Here is a 21,155-nt window from a genome sequence, read left to right on the forward strand (position 1 = left end):
TTTGTTGTCTTTGTGTTGCCAATTGTTATTGCATGAATTTTTTAAATGCCTCTGGACATCGTATTCAATTCTTTTTAATGCCATTTGAGGCCTGGATTTTCGCAAAATCTATTTAATGACTTTTAATGCTTTTTAAGCACACAAAGAAACACTGCCGTCATTTTACAAACGGAGATTGTGATGACTAAGGCATACAGATGGGTATCGTTTACATTTGACATAATACCCATGCAGAAATGCTACCCAAAGTGTACAGACACACAAAGTGTTACTTTAGGGCGGTTTTCAACTATTTTTTAAAATAGAAGTGCCCATAATGGACAATCAGTCGACTGTGAGCAAAATATTTTGCATTCTTTGTCTTTTTGGGAGTTAGCAGTTGACAGGGTGGTCTGGTGTAAATGTAGATAATGGGTTTCTCAAAGTAAAGTGCTTTGAGTCACTCGAGAAGCGCTATATAAAATATACTTCAATACACTTCATAACTTGCCCCTGGGTGACGTCATTAAAGGGCAACTGCACTTTCTTTGGAATTTTGCCTATCATTCACTGTCGTAATGAGAGACAACAACACACGTCTTTTTTAGGATTCTAAAAATTAAAAAAAAAATGCTTGCAAGATGCGGTTAGTCACCGTTGACACTTTCAAAGCCCTCTAAAACAATTTCAAAACCCTTCATTACCGTTTTATGTACACCCTGCAAGGATACGTTCATAACAATATTTAATATGTTCCAATATTTACCATAGTTTGGTCATTTAATCATTACACGAGTGTGTTCTAGTCGTGGCATACTTGGTAATAGACTAAAAAGATGGCTATTTTTGGACAAATAAGGATTCACAAGCATATCTTTTTGAAGCTGAATATAGGGAGGAGAGACTGCTGCTTAGCGAGCACGCAGTGAGTGGAGAATGTTGGAGCAGACGGAAGCCGAGAGAGTCAGGACTGGCGTGACTTGATGCTGTGACTTAGGAGCTTGGAGCCAAGCTATGCTGACAGAAATGGGAGTGCATACCCAAAATCAACTGGAAAAAGACATCCCTGGCCAGCTTGACCAAACGACGAAATTTCCATCGAGTGAATCATATGTGAAACTTTCGCACCATTTCCATAGTTTGCAGACATGTCAAGGGACAGATAAGACTCTGACAAGAGTATGTCCTCATAATTTAGCAGGTGGATTTGAGGATGAAATGCTAAAGCATGAGCAAATGTTAAGTTAACACAAAGCATGAACAAACTACTACTACTCTTTGTACTGAAACAAGCAACTATGTGCTAACATACATGTAACTAGAACTTTACATGAAACTAGAACTTTACATACAAAGTAGAGTGTTCCCTTACCACTTCACATCATTTACTGCGGTCTCAGTACTTTGCAGAATTTACAGCAGCTTTGAGTAGGTTCAAGTTTCATGTTGGTGTATAAAGTGATTTAGGAGCACAGAAGTGTCAATAGGTGTGTAATGAAAGCTGTGTGGAGGGCTTATAAGGTATTCAATGCATATAATATTTAAATCATAAAATAAATAGCTTCCCTACTTGGCGGAAATTCACCAACCCCATGGGGGTCCGGAATGTAACCCAAGCGATAATTGAGGAGAAATGTACGAGGCATTCTGGATGGCGACACCCCCTAACACCAGAAGTGATATCCAAATTATAGGTGCTGATACCCGGATTCTTAGTTCACGTCAAACAAGTGCACTTCTGTTAAGCTTGATGAGTCAGCTTTAACAAGTGACGTGCAGCAACGATGGCAGTTACAGGTATCCATACTGATCTTGGTATTTTCATCAAGAGTAGAAAACAGTTTCATTCCATCAATAAAAATGTTGGTGTGATCGGAGATGCAGGCTTATCAGGTGGTGAAAGAACATGGAGTGCCATTTCACAGTTTTCAGGTTTTCCGTTACAAATATTTCCGGACTATAAATCGCTAGTTTTTCCCAACACTTTGAACCCTGCGATTTATACAACACCGTGGCTAATCAATGAAGCCTGTGAACACGGCTTCACATGCCGCCAATGATTTATCCTTGTCACATCAGACAAATTAAATTGCTCACATTAAATCATACGCATTTACACAATCATTCTATCAGCCATTATACACTCACCCTCATTAGAGGCACACCGAAATACACAAGAGCAGCCCCAAAGGCGATCGCCCTGGCCATCACGTAAATCGAACAGAATGAAGTCACAAGCCCAGAAGTGTAAGCGCAAATTAGGCCGAAAAAAAAGAAGACGACCCCAGCAGCCACGTGTAAGGGAGAAGGACGAAGACCGTGCTCAACAACCTTTCCGGTAGGCTACTTTATGCCATGTTACAGTCACTGTCTTTTGTTTATTTTGTGCATGAACACAAGTGCCTGTGTAAATATTTCATGTTTCACCTGCGGCTTAATACATGTACAAAATAAAATGTGTCTCTTTGCTGAAAAACATCCCCAAAGCATGATGTTTCCACCCCCGTGCTTCACTGTAGGGATGGTGTTCCTGGGATGATACTCATCCTTCTTTTTCCTCCAAACCCGACGAGTGGAGTTTATGCCAAAAAGCTGTATTTTGGTCTCATCTGACCACATGAATTTCTCCCATGACTCCTCTAGATCATCCAGATGGCAATTTGCAAACTTCAGACGGGCCTGGACATGGGCTGACTTAAGTGAAGTGAAGTGAATTATATATATATAAGCAGGGGAACCTTCCCTGCGATGCATGATTTTAAACCACTACACCGTAGTGTTCTACTGATAGTAGCCTTGGAAACAGTGGTCCCAGCTCTCTTCAGGTCATTCACCAGCTCCTGCCGTTTAGTTCCGGGCTGATTCCTCACTTTTCTTATCATGAGTGATGCCCCCTAGAGGAGAGATCTTACATGGAGCCCCAGTCCGAGGTACATTAGCAGTCATGTTCAGCCTCTTCCATTTTCTAACAATTGCTGCAACAGTTGATCTATTCTCACCAAGCTGCTTCCCAATTGTCCAATAGCCTTTTCCAGCTTTGTGGAGCTCTACAATTTTGTCTCTGGTCTTTTTTGGCAGCTCTCTGGTCTTGCCCATGGTTGCAGTTGGACCTTAACTGACTGTGGGCTGCACATGTGACTTTAATGAGCTCAAAGGGGTGGTGGGTGGTTGATTAGTTGTGGGGTAAAGGTGGACTTTTTTAAGGTAGACTAGATAGAGATAGACAGCTCTTTGAGAGTCATAATTCTTGCTGATTCTCATGTGTGCAAATACTTATTATGAACCCCAGTAACATACAAATAAATCATTAAAAAATCATTTAAAGTGATTTCCGGATTTTTCAAATAAGTTTGTGGATTGATGTTCCACTGTATTTATATCAGTTCGATTTTTAGAATATAATACATACTCGTGCTTCGTTTGCAGAGAGCTAATTTGTGTCATATAGCTCCCATAGTACCCTGCTAGCATTGGTGTATGTTACGCAACGCTAACATACAGCAGGTATGTTAGCGCAACGTTAACAATGGTGATAAACACCAAGCTGAACTCATTTAGCGGTTAAATGTACTATTTATTTGAAGCAGTACCTTGTTAGACCTCTCGTTGACAATGATACAAAGTCCACCTTCGTGTGTTTACCCTGCTCTGAAGTCACGGTCGGCCATGAACAGTATACTCACTCGATCTAGAAGGCTGAGCAAGGCATGTTGTTGTTTAGCCACTTTTCTGTCAGAAAATTTTAAAGTTAATGTACCAATGATTGTCACACACACACTAAGTGTGGTGAAATTTGTCCTCTGCATTTGACCCATCCTCTTGTTCACCCCTGGGAGGTGAGGGGAGCAGTGGGCAGCAGCAGTGGGCAGCAGCAGTGGCCGCGCCCGGGAATCATTTTTGGTGATTTAACCCCCAATTCCAACCCTTGATGCGGAGTGCCAAGCAGGGAGGTAATGGGTCCCATTTTTATAGTCTTTGGTATGACTCGGCCGGGGTTTGAACTCACAACCTACCGATCTCAGGGCGGACACTCTAACCACTAGGCCACTGAGTAGTGCCAAGCATTTCCTGATATGTCTTGAAAAACCCAGCACTTAGCATAGTTGGACCATTTTGTTGTCCAGGGAGCAACATGCAAGCCTTTAGTATATTTCTCCCTTTTCTGCAAAGGAAAACACCACTTCCCGGAATGTCGCCATGCTTTGTATCGCCACTCCTTTGTCCTAAGTAGCGGTAGTGTGCTCAGAGCACTTTTGAGTTGGAATGAAAGAGTAACGGTTGCTGAACTCTCTTTAAAATCGATGATTTCAGCAAAGTTCTACTTCGTACACTTTTTTCTGCAGGCTTTAGAGCGTTTTCTCCAGTACTTTGGAATGACCTACCGGTAACAGAGATGCTATCTCAGTAGAAGAATTTAAGTCCCATCTTAAAACTAATTTGTATACTCTAGCCTTTAAATAGACTTATTTTTACACCAGTTGATCTACCGTCTCCCTTTTCTGCTTTGCCCCCCCCCCCCTCTAGCACTAGCTGTTCCAAGTCGGGACCATGGGTGGACCATTGCTCTATGCAACAGCGCCCCGACTTGTCTACATGCAAGATTATCCCCTGCTGGTCTTCCAATGGACTGGACTCTCACATTATTAATCGTATCCACTCGGCATCTATTGCACCAGTCACTCATCTGCGGTCCCTTGGATGTTGTTGTGGCTTGTGCAGCCCTTTGAGACATTTGTGATTAAGGGCTGTATAAGTCAACTTTGATTGATTGATTGCTTTTTTTCGCCCATCTCGCACTAGATTTAGCCAACGGCAAATCTACCAATCCTTGTGTTCACTGGCAAATGTCTATTGGGCTGCGAGCATAGGCCCCTCTTGCCGACGTTGGGCCATCATACTACCACCGACGAGTCTGTTTCAGACTGTTTGAGTTTAAACATGCACAAAGGTGGTCTGCTGTGGGTCATTTGAAAAATGACTAATGATCTATTGCTAACGATGGATTCTGATGCGTCATCCATGTTGCTGCTTCTTGATCTTAGCGCTGCTTTCGACACCGTCGATCATAATATTTTATTAGAGCGTATCAAAACCCGTATTGGTATGTCAGACTTAGCCTTGTCTTGGTTTAACTCTTATCTTACTGACAGGATGCAGTGCGTCTCCCATAACAATGTGACATCGGACTATGTTAAGGTAACGTGCGGAATCCCCCAGGGTTCGGTTCTTGGCCCTGCACTTATTAGTACCTACGACATCATACGCAAATACGGTGTTAGCTTTCACTGTTATGCTGATGACACCCAACTGTACATGCCCCTAAAGCTGACCAACACGCCGGATTGTAGTCAGCTGGAGGCGTGTCTTAATGAAATTAAACAATGGATGTCCGCTAACTTTTTGCAACTCAACGCTAAGAAAACGGAAATGCTGATTATCGGTCCTGCTGACACAGACACTTATTTACTAATACCACCTTAACATTTGACAATCAAACAATTACACAAGGTTACTCGGTAAAGAATCTGGGTATTATCTTCGACCCAACTCTCTCGTTTGAGTCACACATTAAGAGTGTTACTAAAACAGCCTTCTTTCATCCCCGTAATATCGCTAAAATTCGTTCCATTTTGTCCACTAGCGACGCTGAGATTATTGTTCATGCGTTCGTTATGTCTCGTCTCGATTACTGTAACGTATTATTTTCGGGTCTCCCTATGTCTAGCATTAAAAGATTACAGTTGGTACAAAATGTGGCTGCTAGACAAGAACAAGAAAGTTTGATCATATTACGCCTATACTGGCTCACCTGCACTGGCTTCCTGTGCACTTAAGATGCGACTTTAAGGTTTTACTACTTACGTATAAAATACTACACGGTCTAGCTCCATCGTATCTTGCCGATTGTATTGTACCATATGTCCCGGCAAAAAACCTGCGTTCAAAGAACTACGGCTTATTAGTGATTCCCAGAGCCCAAAAAAAGTTTTCGGGCTACAAAGCGTTTTCTATTCGGGCTCCAGTACTCTGGAATGCCCTCCCGGTAACAGTTAGAGATGCTACCTCAGTAGAAGCATTTAAGTCCCATCTTAAAACTAATTTGTATACTCTAGCCTTTAAATAGACCCCCCTTTTTAGACCAGTTGATCTGCTGTTTTTCTTTTCTCCTCTGCCCCCCCCCGCCCCCTCTCCCCTGTGGAGGGGCTATTCCGGTTCCGGTGACCATGGATGAAGTGCTGGCTGTCCAGAGTTGGGACCCGGGGTGGACCGCTCGCCTGTGCAACGGTTGGGGACATCTCTGCGCTGCTGACCAGTCTCCGCTCGGGATGGTCTCCTGCTGGCCCCACTATGGACTGGACTCTCACTATTATGTTAGATCCACTAAGGACTGGACTTTCACAATATTATGTCAGACCCACTCGACATCCATTGCTTTCGGTCTCCCCTAGAGGGGGGGGGGGGTTACCCACATATGCGGTCCTCTCCAAGGTTTCTCATAGTCATTCACATCGACGTCCCACTGGGGTGAGTTTTCCTTGCCCTTACGTGGGCTCTGTACCGAGGATGTCGTTGTGGCTTGTGCAGCCCTTTGAGACATTTGTGATTTAGGGCTATATAAACATTGATTGATTGATTGATGATTGATTTTGTAGGACTCTGGCCGTGCTCCTACTGTTCCCAAAAGGTAGCATGTTACCCTTAGCATGCTAATGTTAGCCAATGTTAACAGTTAGCATTTGTCACATACGAAGTCATACGACTGAGTTGTATGGCAACAAACTTGGATTAAAAAAGTTAACTTGCTAATGTTAACATGCTAGCATGCTAATGTTACTGTGTTAACAGTTAGCATTTGTCACATACAAAGTCATATGATTGAGTTAACTTGCTAATGTCAACAAGCTAGCATGCTAATGTTCCTGTGTTAACAGTTAGAATTTGTCAAGTACCAAGCTATATGACTGACTCGGAGCACTGCTACAAAATTACCTAAACAAGTTAGCATGTTAATATAGAACTGGTATCTCCTTCATGCTTTTCACACTGCAAGGACACACACTAAATATTGCACACAGCAAGTATTGTTGCATTAACTGTAAACTGTACTACCTAAGGAACTTCTGTGGGTTGCAGACATCTTCTCGTGCTACTTCTAGGGGTGAGGGCACTGACCAAATGCAAAAATGACAAAAATTCAGCCGGAGAGAATAAGGACAGGGCAATAGTCTATGGCCAATACCCGCAGCTATCAGTCCTTTATATGGGCTGTCTTGCTATTGCCCAAGTGTGGTTGACCTGAAGTTACATTATAATAATCATGTCTTCTTAGTCTTTGAAAATAAAAGTAAACTAAGCATTTACTGTGATTATTTCCCCCCCCCAAAAATGGGCCATTTATAGCATAACGTATTATAGTTATTATTATATAACTTATAGAAATTATGTTATGATTGTGCATCTTTTTCCGACTGTGCTTTCTCTATTTTAGTCTGAGTAGAACTGATTATACCTTTATGTGTGCTGTAGAGGGCAGCAAAAGTTACAACAAAGAAGGAAGTAGAGTATTTCCCAGCATTAACCAGGTGAGGGAAGGCCCTTTTGGTGTCCCGGTAACGACGAAGGCACTGGATGAATCTGAACCAAGCAGGAAGACAGTGAATCACCGCACGGACGCCATAGGAGTAGGAATTACACACATCGTTACCTGGATAGGAGTGACAATTGAATTTGGTCACAATACATTTTTTGTCAACAAAATGTGTTTTTGAGATAACAGCCTCACCTTCACCCCTGATTAGCCCATCATGTTTTTTCCAGTCAAGTTCAAAACTGTAAAAACAGATCATGTACTCCATATCCAGCAGAACAACCCCCAAAGAGTTCAACTGGTCAGCCAACCAGAAGTCGGCAAAGCCAACACGATGGAATGGAGCAGTCATCACTCGGAACTGTGGAAGTGAGTAAAATACTGTCACTTTATAGGTAAAGTTGCTTATTTATTTCCTTCCGATTCCACGTTGAGAGATTGTATGTGTGCGGGATATTACCAGGAGTTTGAGAAGCCAGAAGCGTGACTTATAGTAGCAGGTCTTGAATGGGTTGATGAGGAAGATGAGGAAGAAGCCATAAAGAGCCAAAGGATTGACCTGCATTGGCACCGGAATGCTGTCACTAAACAGACATGATAGCAGGCTGACACACCACAACACCCCCAAAAGGCCTGCAATCTGAAGACAACAAGGGCAAATTAGTCAGGAATACTTTCACAAGTTGATAATCATTGTATTACTTTTATTATTGAAGTTCATTTATACGTGTGCACCTCACACTACACTGATATAGCAACCGAAGATCCTAATTGTGCTGAAGCATTTGCATGCAAATTAAACCTGATGTTTTAATATAGTCTGTTCTCTGGGAGGTACACGCATGTGTGGGATGAGGAACTTGGTGTGTGTCTAATAAAATAGAACTGTATTGTCACTGTTACAGGAACAATTAAAATGTCACATCTATTCACAATTACCTGCAGTGAATATAAAAAGTAGAATATCAAAGAAACACAATTATTTTAGAAGTGGGAATAATGTGCACATTTTTAGTCCCCTGTCTTGTTTATGTACTTTTGGTATTGCACATGTTGAATGGAATTTTAACAACAATTTTGTCAAGCATGGTGGTGTATATATATATATATATATATATATATATATATATATATATATATATATATATATATATATATATATACATACATATATATACATACATATATGTACACAGGGCAGCACGGTGGAACAGGGGTTAGTGCATGTGCCTCACAATACGAAGGTCCTGAGTAGTCCTGAGTTCAATCCCGGGCTTGGTATCTTTCTGTGTGGAGTTTGCATGTTCTCCCAGTGACTGCCTGGGTTCCCTCCAGGTACGCCGGCTTCCTCCCACCTCCAAAGACATGCACCAGGGGATGGGTTGATTGGCAACACTATATTGGCCCTAGTGTGTGAATGTTAGTGTGAATGTTGTCTGTCTATCAGTGTTGGCCCTGCGATGAGGTGGCGACTTGTCCAGGGTGTACCCGCCTTCCGCCCGAATGCAGCTGAGATGGGCTCTAGCATCCCCCGTGACCCCAAAAGGGACAAGCAGTAGAAAATGGATGGATATATACACATATATATATATATATATATATATATATATATATATACATACATATATATACACACATATATATATATATATATATATATACAGACATATATGTATATACTATATATATACATACATATACACGTATATATATATATACACATACATATATACACATATATATATATACATACATATATACACATACATATATACGCATACATATATACACATATATATATATATGTATATATATATATACACACATACATACATATATATATCTATGTATGTATATATATATATACACACAGTATATATATACTGTATATATATATATATATATACACACATATATGTATGTATATATATATACATACATACATACATTATATATATATATATATATACATATATATATACATACATACATATATATATACATATGTATACATACATATATACGTATATATATACACACATGTGTATACATACATATAAATATATATGTATATAAATACATATACATATATGTGTATATATATATATACACATATACCGTATTTCCTTGAATAGCCGCAGGGGCGTTAATTTAAAACCTCCTGTCACTCCTGCGTTTACCGGAAACCGGCGGGATGGCCGTGCATGCGGTAATTATTTTAAAACCTCTTCTCACTCCGGCGTTTACCAAAAGGAATCCATAAAATTTAGGCGTGCGCTTTGAGTGTGATGTAAGCATACCATCATGAAAAGCACATTTAATTAAAAAAAAACGTTATTATGGTCTTACCTGTACTTATAAATGGAGTCCATTTGCAGCTCCTTCTGACCAAAAGCATCGATAACTTGTTTATAGAAGTCTTCATTATTTTCTTTTTTCCGTTTTAAAAGTCTCTGTCTCGATGGAGATATTCCTTTAATTATTACCTCCTGCTTCGATTGAAAGTCCAGTTTAGAAAACTGTTTTATTTTAGATACCGGTATGTAATCCTCCATGTTAGAAGGAAGAAAAAAAATCTCTTGCTGCGTGTGTTCACTTCTTCTGCAGTACCGGAAGTCGCAAGAAGGATCACTAGCGCGGCAGCGCCCTCTACCACCAGGAGGCGGGAGTCATTTAATGACTTATACAGTATTTCACACACGCAGCTACGGTATATTAATAAAACATAGCTGCTTACTGTTCTCTTTAGCATACTGTACCGGTATTCAATAGCTTGGACCTTAAATCCTACTGAATAGCTCTTTATCTTTTTTCCTTTGTGCGATTGTAAACTACTGAAAGCAGCTTCCTCCATTTTGAAAATGAGGACAGATGCGTCACTCGTGACGTAACGAATTTGTTCTAGCCATATGCTAAATATTTTGCGAAACGAGTTTGACCCGGTGAAAATTATAGACATGCGATAATAAAATTAATATTTTGCGAAACTAATTTGATCCGGCTTCAATAATAAACCGGCGATAAGGCCAAGCATGCGTTAATTATTTTGAGAAACGAGTTTGACCCGGCAGTAATTCTAGACGTGCGAATACTATATTCCCTGCGCCAATTCAAGGAAATACGGTAGATATATGTATATATATATATGTATATATATATGTATATATATATATGTATATATATATATATATATATATATATATATATATATATATATATATATATATATATATATATATATATATATGTATATATACTGTACATACATATACATATATACATACTGTATATGTATGTATATACAAATATATGTATATACATATATATATATATATGTATATACATAAATAACAGCTACATTTTTGTTTAATCTGACATCACATGGACAAAGATAAAACCTTCTGGAAGAAATTTCTGTGGTCAGATGAAACAAAAATTTAGCTGTTTGGCCACAATACCCATCAGTATGTTTGGAGGACAAAAGGTGAGGCCTTTAATCCCAGGAACACCAATTCCTACCGTCAAGCATGGTGGTGGTAGTATTATGCTCTGGGTATGTTTTGCTGCCAATGGAACTGGTGCTTTACAGAGAGTAAATGGGACAATGAAAAAGGAGGATTACCTCCAAATTCTTCAGGACAACCTAAAATCATCAGCCCGGAGGTTGGGTCTTGGTCGCAGTTGGGTGTTCCAACAGGACAATGACCGCAAACACACGTCAAAAGTGGTAAAGGAATGGATAAATCAGGCTAGAATTAAGGTTTTAAATGGCCTTCCCGAAGTCCTGACTTAAACCCCGTTGAGAACATGTGGACAATGCTGAAGAAACAAGTCCATGTCAGAAAACCAACAAATTTAGCTGAACTGCACCAATTTTGTCAAGAGGAGTGGTCAAAAATTCAACCAGAAGCTTGCCAGAGGCTTGTGGAAGGCTACCAAGCGCGACTTATTGCAGTGAAACTTGCCAAGGGACATGTAACCAAATATTAAGATTGTTGTATGTATACTTTTGACCCAGCAGATTTGGTCACATTTTCAGTAGACCCAATTCATAAAAGAACCAAACTTCATGAATGTTTTTTGTGACCAACAAGTATGTGCTCCAATCACTCTATCACAAAAAAATGAGAGTTGTAGAAATTATTAGAAACTCAAGACATCCATGACATTATGTTCTTTACAAGTGTATGTAAACTTTTGACCACGACTGTAATATATACAGGTATATATACAGTATATACAGTATATATATATATATATATATATATATATATATATATATATATATATATATATATATATATATATATATATATATACACACAGTATATATATATACACACAGTATATATATATATATATATATATATATATATATATATATATATATATATATATATATATATATAATAATGGATTAGATTTTATATCGCGCTTTTATATTATTAGATACTCAAAGCGCTCACAGAGAAGTGGATATATATGTATATATGTATGTATGTGTGTATATATATATATATATATATATATATATATATATATATATATATATATATATATATATATATATATATATATATATATATATATATATATATGCACACGCACAAACGCATGCACGCACACACCATAGTTGATGCAGGGGTAAATCCTGGTCAAGGCTGAGACCAGGGATCTTGGGCTCGAAGAGGTTGGTGACCACTGTGCTAGGGTACTTTTCCCCTATTTCGTTTCTTCGATGGAATTAAGTCCCAGCGACTGTCCTCAAAAGTGAAGCTGTTAAGCCTTAAGCAGCTTAGTCCTGCTGTACTGCAAACATGCCACTGCTCTACCATTCAATAAAGTAGAGGCAAGAACACACACAAAAACAAAGAAACTGCTAAAAGTTGAAGAGGTCACGGTGTCTGTTTGCATCACTATTTTGGCTAATAGAGTGTGCCATAACGGCCTTACCTGTGCCAAATCAATTACGATCTCTCGATGTACTACAAACTAAGATGTACTACAAACTACAATATAGTTGTAATAATGTACTGCATTAATATTAAAGAGCAGTATTTACTGCGAGTTGCTTCTGTGTCACGCACACCACCGGCACAGAAACAGTATATAGACAAAATTTAGCTGGCAGATTTGGATAAAATTACCATCAAATTAGTTTTCACACATCTTTGTTTTTCTGTTGTTAGCTAGCTAACTTCTTCCAGATGTCCGCTTAGCAGACGTACCGCCAGTTGCAAATTGAGCAAGTTATTTGTGTCTTTGGCGTGTTTAGTTCCCTTTCTGTTACTTGGCAGTAACGTGGCCTGTTCAATTTGGTCCGAAAAACAAAACAAAACACCAGTGAAGACTATTGCTTTTATTCCGTCACGTCACTTCTTCCCGGAAGTGAAAAGCAGTGGTGGTCGACCAAGCTAAGATGGCTGTTGTATAGCAAGCAGCCAGAAATGAATCCAAAAGAGGCTTTCTGAAAAAAGCAGATACGAGCAAAAAAAATCAAACTATGCAATGGAATAGATCCCTATACTTTATCAAAAAATAGATTATCTGTCGGTCGCGTTCCCAGACATATGGAACTATTGTGCTCCAGACGCCATTTTACACGACAAAACAGATGAAAACTTGGAAAAGCGTGGAGGTCTACAACTTCTTTGTGTGTGGCTGGGTCAAGGACATTGGTATCAAGACTCTCCCGGATAAATATGCATTGTTTTTGCTCGTGTAAGGTTGCATTTCGCGTCTACTGCCATGTTTGCTGCTATTGCACATGCCGTTTATAAGTAGGGTGTTTTTAAATATAACTTTAGATGTCAACATTGTGTATGTGCTGAAAGATTCATTTATGATTGTTTATCAAAAAATATAACAATAGATGTCAACATTGCGTATGTGCTGAAAGATTAATTTATGATTGTTTATCAAAATATAACTATAGATGTCTACATTATGTATGTGCTAAAAGATTAATTTATGATTGTTTATCAAAATATAACTATAGATGTCTACATTATGTATGTGCTGAAAGATTCATTTATGATTGTTTATCAAAAATAAAACTATAAATGTCAACATTATGTATTTGCTGAAAATTTTATTTATGATTGTTTATCAAAATATAACTATAGATGTCTACATTAAGTATGTGCTGAAAGATTAATTGATGATTGTTTATCAAAATATAACTATAGATGTCTACATTATGTATGTGCTGAAAGATTAATTTATGATCGTTTATCTAAATAAAACTATAAATGTCAACATTATGTATGTGCTGAAAGATTCATTTATGATTGTTTATCAAAATATAACTATAGATGTCTACATTAAGTATGTGCTGAAAGATTAATTTATGATTGTTTATTAAAATATAATTATAAATGTCTACATTATGTATGTGCTGAAAGATTCATTTATGATTGTTTATCAAAATATAACTATAGATGTCAACATTGTGTATTTGCTGAAAGATTCATTTATGATTGTTTATCAAAATATAACTATAAATGTCAACATTGCGAATGTGCTGAAAGATTAATTTATTATTGTTTAACCAAATATATCTATAGATGTAATGTGTATAGATGTATTGTGTATGTGCAGAAAGATTCATTTATGATGGTTAATCAAAATATAACTTTGTCTACATTATGTATGTGCTGAAAAATTCATTTATGATTGTTTATCAAAATATACCTATAGATGTCTACATTATGTATGTGCTGAAAGATTAGTTCTGATTGTTTATCAAAATATAACTATAGATGTCAACATCGTGTATGTGCTGAAAGATTCATTTATGATCGTTTATCAAAATATAACTATAAATGTCTACATTATGTATGTGCTGAAAGATTCATTTATGATTGTTTATAAAAATATAACTAATGATGTCAACATTGTGTATGTGCTGAAAAATTCATTTCTGATTATTTATCAAAATATAACTATAGATGTCTACATTATGTATGTGGTGAAAGATTCATTTATGATTGTTTATCAAAATATAACTATAGATGTCAACATTGTGTATGTGCTGAAAGATTCATTTATGATTGTTTATCAAAATATAACTATAGATGTCTACATTATGTATGTGCTGAAAGATTCATTTGATTGTTTATCAAAATATAACTATAGATGTCAACATTGTGTATGTGCTGAAAGATCCATTTGTGATTTTTTTTATCAAAATAAAACTATAGATGTCTACATTATGTATGTGCTGAAAGATTCATTTATGACCGTTTTAGAAAAATATAACTATAGATGTCAACATTGTGTATGTGCTGAAAGATTAATTTTTGATTGTTTATCGAAATATAACTATAGATGTCAACATTGTGTATGTGCTGAAAGATTCATTTATGATTTTTTAGAAAAATATAACTATAAATGTCTACATTATGTATGTGCTGAAAGATGCATTTATGATTGTTTATCAAAATATAACTAATGATGTCAACATTGCGTATGTGCTGAAAAATTCATTTCTGATTGTTTATCAAAATATAACTATAGATGTCTACATTATGTATGTGCTGAAAGATTCATTTATGATTGTTTATCAAAATATAACTATAGATGTCAACATTGTGTATGTGCTGAAAGATTCATTTATGATTGTTTATCAAAATATAACTATAGATGTCTACATTATGTATGTGCTGAAATATTCATTTATGATTGTTTATCAAAGTATAACTATAGATGTCTACATTATGTATGTGCTGAAATATTCATTTATGATTGTTTATCAAAGTATAACTATATATGTCAACATTGTGTATGTGCTGAAAGATTCATTTATGATTGTTTAGAAAAATATAACTATATACGTCAACATTGTGTATTTGCTGAAAGATTAATTTATGATTGTTTATCAAAATATAACTATAGATGTTAACATTGTGTATGTGCTGAAAGATTCATTTCCGATTGTTTATCAAAATATAATTATAGATGTCAATATTGTGTATGTGCAGAAAGATTCATTTATGATTGTTTATCAAAATATAACTATAGATGTCAACATTGTGTGTGCTGAAAGATTCATTTATGATTGTTGTCTTTGGGGAGAACTTGACTCTCTTAAATTTTGCTCACATTTAGATTTGTTTTGGGCTCGCCGAGTTGTTTTGTAAATCCTTGCATTTCGCCTTTTTTGATTACCTCTTGAGGAACTCTGAAGAAACAATTATCTTTTTCGCAATTTGACAATTCGTACAGCCGAAAACAACACAAGCATAGGGCATTTTTTATTCGAGAATGTAGCCATTGCTAGCTTTCAGTGGTCATCAACTATTTTGAGTCTCGGCCATGAACCAACGCAAGATGTACTCCACCATACAAATTTTGTCAAATGGCTTAAAATAGTCATGTATATTTAGAGACAAATCTCTGTGCTATTGTATCTGAAAGAAAAAGTGATTGTCAATATGGTATTTTTTCTGTTTGTGTATGAACTTTGTCTTGTCTAGATATGGAAAAAACATGTATGCATATTTCTTTTTTTCTGTCCCGTTGTTGCAAGGGGGACTGTTGTTGACGACGCACACTGAGGGAAATGCGCTACGGTCTCTCTGCTCTTTTCTTGAGCTAACTGTGTTTGGAGGCTTCCAATATTGTCTCGTCCTGATTTTGAAATGATTGAGAGCTATGTTAAGAATGTGTGAAAGCTATTTTGGTAAGTTGGTAAAAAAAAAAGGCCATTATTCCCACCCTTTAGGACAACAGAAAGTGAAACTGCTGCTGCTGATGTGTTTGTCCATTGACTTAAACGTGCAGATCCCTAAAACTGGCATGACGGGGCAATCTTTATCAGAGAGACCATTAGAAGTCTCTTACATTACTATATCTTGTTAATATCAATGTTTTAGCTTCTTTTTTAATTATGCATTTTGCTTTTCTTTCTAATTATTTTTTTTTAAAATTTAATTTTAGTTATACATTTGGCCAAGAAAAAAAAAGGAGTCTGCTTGAAAAGGCCCACAGGCCACACTTTGGACACCCCTGCTTTTATGTCTCTGTTCAGGATTGAGCAATGACATGACGTAAACTGCAAACAACCACAATTCTACTTAGCTTTTTAGCTTCCCATCGCAAGCAAAAATTGTCATTTTAATAGAGAATGAGCATGTTTTGCAACTGAAAATAATTTATGTGTTACAACAGGAGGATTTTTTTGGCCGTTGGAGCGAAGCCAACCACTTTGGTACACTGCTCACACCAAACAATGCTCCTCATCCCACAAATGCATGTTCCTCAAAAATGGGTCATTATAAAAATGTGATAAAAGCTTTCAAAAAGGTTTCATTTGCAATATAGCACTGTTAAAACATGGAAATAATCTACTTAATGTAATTGTTGCATGTACCGTAATTTCCGGACTATAAGCCGTTACTTTTTTCCTACGCTTTGAACCCGGTATGGCTAATTTATGGATTTTTCTTTGCTGAAGGCTGTAATGAAAATAGTTAAAAAAGAAAAAAACACTGAAAAGGTGTCTTATTGTTTGTGCTATGGAGCCATCTTTAGGACGGGTTCGCTCAGGGTGCCCTTCTGTTTAGAGCTTCCAACCGGAAGTACAAGTGCCGTTCCGTCTTTTAATCGTCCATAGCGTTTCTACTCGTATGGATTCTTCATTTATCACTCCATGCAACGTTTATAAGTTTTACAGTATTACTAATACAATTCAAACCTAATAAACCGTCTCATGTGTGATGTCTGTAGGAGTGTTTTCATGCATATCTGTAAGTGCTATCATAGTATAATTAAGCTAACGTCGTTAGCATTAGCTAATATGCTAACACGTTTAAGAGTATTTGCGTTAGTATTATTAATGGCATTCTTTTTATATTGTTTCAGTTTCATAAATTCACCAAAACGTCACCGTAGACTTATTGAGTTTATAAGTATGTAAATAAACATTTACAATTTTTTTCTGTGTAAATAACTAATTTCCCAACGTATATATCTGCGGCTTAGAGTCCGTTGCGGCTAATATACGGAAAATAGTTTTTCCCTTTTAAAATTTAGTGGCTGCGGCTTATATACCGGTGTGCTCTATAGTCCAGAAAATAGGGTACATGTTAATGTTATTCTCTAATATTCGTAAAAGTGTCCGTCCCCATATCTTGCACATTTACTGCAAGGGGGACTGTTGTTGACGACGCACACTGAGGGAAATGCGCTACGGTCTCTCTGCTCTTTTCTTGAGCTAACTGTGTTTGGAGGCTTCCAATATTGTCTCGTCCTGATTTTGAAATGATTTCAGTGCAAGCGTCACATTTGCTGATTAGACTGTTCCACATGTCCCTTCAACCCAAGATTTCTTGGGACATTCTCTGTGTACATGTGTGTTCAAACCTCAAACAGATGTTGATGGGATAGGTTATTCCTGGGGTTGAGCTCAAATATAAGCACATGGTTGACTCCTGCTTGTCTCCATCCATAGGTGTTAATACCTACGACATATTCAAAAGACAACAAGAACCATGTGAGAAGACTGGAAGACAGGGGTACTCGACATTTAAAGGTTCAAAACTCTCATCGAAAGTCCTTACGAAACACATTTTCAATGTAATGCTTATGAATGATAAGGAACAAAATGTTTGTTTTGCCTATGAAAACACAGAATATACACATAATAATAATTATCATACACACCCGCACATTGGTTACGGGGGGTCTACCTTAGTACGGTATACGATTGTATGTCATCAATTTCCAGCTGTAATATCCACTGCTTACTGCTGATACCTGAACATGAGTAAGCTGTTTCTTAGTCGGTGTGGATGTGCAGTTTCGAAGAATCCATTTCTCCCAAACTATCTGCATGTCTCTCCTTTTTTTCTTTGAGTAGTACTTAATCAATACCCAGTTTTGCATCCTGCTCCAGGAACAGTGATGGGCAAGCTACTTGGAAAATGTAAGCAACACATTACTCTCAATAAATGTAGCTAAGCTAGATGGGAAGATATCCCCAGAGAATTGTAGCAAGCTACACTACAAGCTACACTACAAGCTACACGGCAAAAGTAGCTTGCTCCATCAAAGCTACATTTAACGGCATTTATATCTATGGACCCACATGTATAATATCAATGTTAATGTAACAGAGTGTATACATTACTATTACCTACAGTATATGTCATTTAGCTGGGAACACCCTACAACTACCACTGTTTGTATTTATATAGTTTGCCTTTTCTTTGGCCCACCCCTATAATGTTAGTCATTTTCTCTACCTACATTAAAAAATCAGCATCTATCTATATCTTGACAAAAAAACAATGACTTGAGTGTTGTTTGGGAACAGTTGGTAATGGTTATGTGCAGTAAAACTTTTCATGAACTCACCTTAATGTGTGTTCCTAAATGTGTGTTCCACGTCTTAGATGAAGAGAGCAGTTATGATTTTGGTTTACACAGTAAACAACCAAAAATTAAGCTTTTGGGCATTGCTTTCTCTAAACATATACAATTGTCTTGACATGCATTATTGTGGGTTTCCTGCATGTCGTCTTCATCACTAAAGGAAAAATCTAATATGCGGGAGAAAATTCCTTTGCCATTTTTAAGTGTTTTTTTTTGTGATGGTCAGCTTGAAGCGTCCCTCTGTCTCTGACTCCCTCATCGTCATGTGATATGAGTGCATGCATGTTATGGTTTTGCGTCCTGGTTTCGATGACCCTCCTTATCTTGCCTCTGATTGGCCAGTCTGTAATGTTTCGCCCTAACATTACCCAATTGTGACACATCATACGAACACAAACATCATCGTTTTTTACCCAATTGTGACACATCATACGAACACCAACATCATCGTTTTTCTCCGTATGTATGAATGTTCTCATTCTACCAGGTCGTCGTATTTTCGCCATAATTTTCATTGGCCTAGATTTGCAGTCAATTTTCTCTCTTTGTTGCTTGTAGCTTCGATCTAAAATACCTCGCTACATGGGTCTAAAAGTAGCTTAGCTAAAGGAAAATCTACTTGTGAAAAAGGTAGCTAAGCTACCGTCAAGCTACTGGGAAATGTAGTTAAGCTACATAGCTTAGCTCATGTAGCTTGCTACTGCCCATCACTGTCCAGGAATGTGTTGTCCTTGTTTCAGTAGCCAATGCCTCGCCACAGTGTCCTGTTTGCCCAAAACCTGACACAGACCTTGTTGACTCGACAATGTAAACAATAATAAATGCAACAGTAATAATAAATGCAACACTTTTGTTTTTTCTCTTATCTTTAATGAACTGAACTCAAATATCTCAAACTGTTTCTTTAAACAGGAAAACAGCTATCCAATATTGTTGCCAAATCTGTCTAAATCCGTTAGTGACCACTTCTTCTTTGTCAATAATGCTTCTCCCTCATAAGTGTGGCATATTATGCTGACTGGACAGCATGGAAGCGCATTACAACATGTGCACTTTTTTCACACAGCAACGATGTTGCAAGTGTGGAGGGACTGCAGAAATGTCCACCAGAGCCGTTGCCCGTTAATCAAATATTATTTACCCTACCATTAGTCGTCTTTCAAGGTGTTGCAGAGAATATTGCAGTACTTTTGACTGGCGTCACAACCAGAAACTAAGTCTAACCACACTAGCTGAGGACCTTCACGTCCAGCATCTTTACTTCCAAGATCTTCTGAGACCAGCCACCCGGACACCTGCTGCAATAATCGGTTTACATAACCAAATTTAGGCCAAAGCTGTCAGGAGAAACCATCTGAACTCCTCAAACATCTCAGAGCAGGATTGTTCCACTAATCAGCGTTCTTCTTCAGCACGAGTGTTTAAACCAAAGTCCCTGCAACTCACTAGTTCCTATCGTTCTTCTTTCTAGTATCTTGTTATAGAAAGACACAAGAAATAAGAAATAAACAAGTTATCTCCGCATACTGTATTAGCAGCTGAGATTTTGAAGACAAAGATTTGTAAACTGTGTTCAGCCAATCAGCGTTTGACGAGTTCCCCAGAATGTTTTGAAAGTCTCACCTTGTTGCTAAGAAGCAAATTAGTTCCTATGGAACTTAACTTTATTTACCCAGGTAGATTTGGGTGGAAACAAAGGGGTATTTCATTTACCAGGGTACATTGAAAAGTTACTGCAGTGCAAAAGGATAGGACACAAGCTGGACGTACGTAACACGGGTCCCTAGCTGAAAAAATATTTCAGCCTAAAACACATTAATACCTACCATTGTTTTTCGTTTAAGTAATTTCACTTGATCAAGCATAGTGTAGCCACACTACAAAATAATAAAAGTACGTATGATTAGTGCTGATATCATATCAGTTCAATATCAAAATCGGCCAGCTACAATACGGGCAATGTTGGCGTTAACACACTTTTTGTGTCTTTTCACGCATTGAAATCAGACAGGATGCGCATTTCCAGATGTCCGCGTGGATTTTTTTTTTATGTTACCGACCCTGCCTGCAGGGTCAAAACTCCAGTTTGCTTGTTTTTTTTATTGATTATCGCTTTCCACCGGTGTTTTGTTTTGTTTATATTTGCCTGTGTTGTGCCAAAATGTGATTGCCTGCCAAAAATGTATCTCCTTCGCGGGAGCGCACCTGCATT

At 37.4% G+C, this 21,155-nt stretch overlaps 1 protein-coding gene across 2 annotated transcripts in view; it reads right to left on the reverse strand.

The window, feature by feature from the left end:
* LOC133664974 (xenotropic and polytropic retrovirus receptor 1 homolog) overlaps positions 1–21,155 on the reverse strand; it is a 74,068-nt gene that overhangs the window by 11,639 nt on the left and 41,274 nt on the right. For both annotated transcript variants that reach the window (XM_062070084.1, XM_062070083.1), the window contains exons 9-12: positions 17,933–18,030; positions 8,028–8,207; positions 7,763–7,928; positions 7,490–7,684 (exon numbers count right to left, since the gene is read on the reverse strand). In XM_062070084.1, the coding sequence (XP_061926068.1) occupies positions 7,490–7,684; positions 7,763–7,928; positions 8,028–8,207; positions 17,933–18,030 (639 nt within the window). The remainder of the gene's footprint in view (positions 1–7,489; positions 7,685–7,762; positions 7,929–8,027; positions 8,208–17,932; positions 18,031–21,155) is intronic.

This window comes from Entelurus aequoreus, linkage group LG14, assembly GCF_033978785.1.
Source record: "Entelurus aequoreus isolate RoL-2023_Sb linkage group LG14, RoL_Eaeq_v1.1, whole genome shotgun sequence".
Taxonomy (NCBI): domain Eukaryota; kingdom Metazoa; phylum Chordata; class Actinopteri; order Syngnathiformes; family Syngnathidae; genus Entelurus; species Entelurus aequoreus.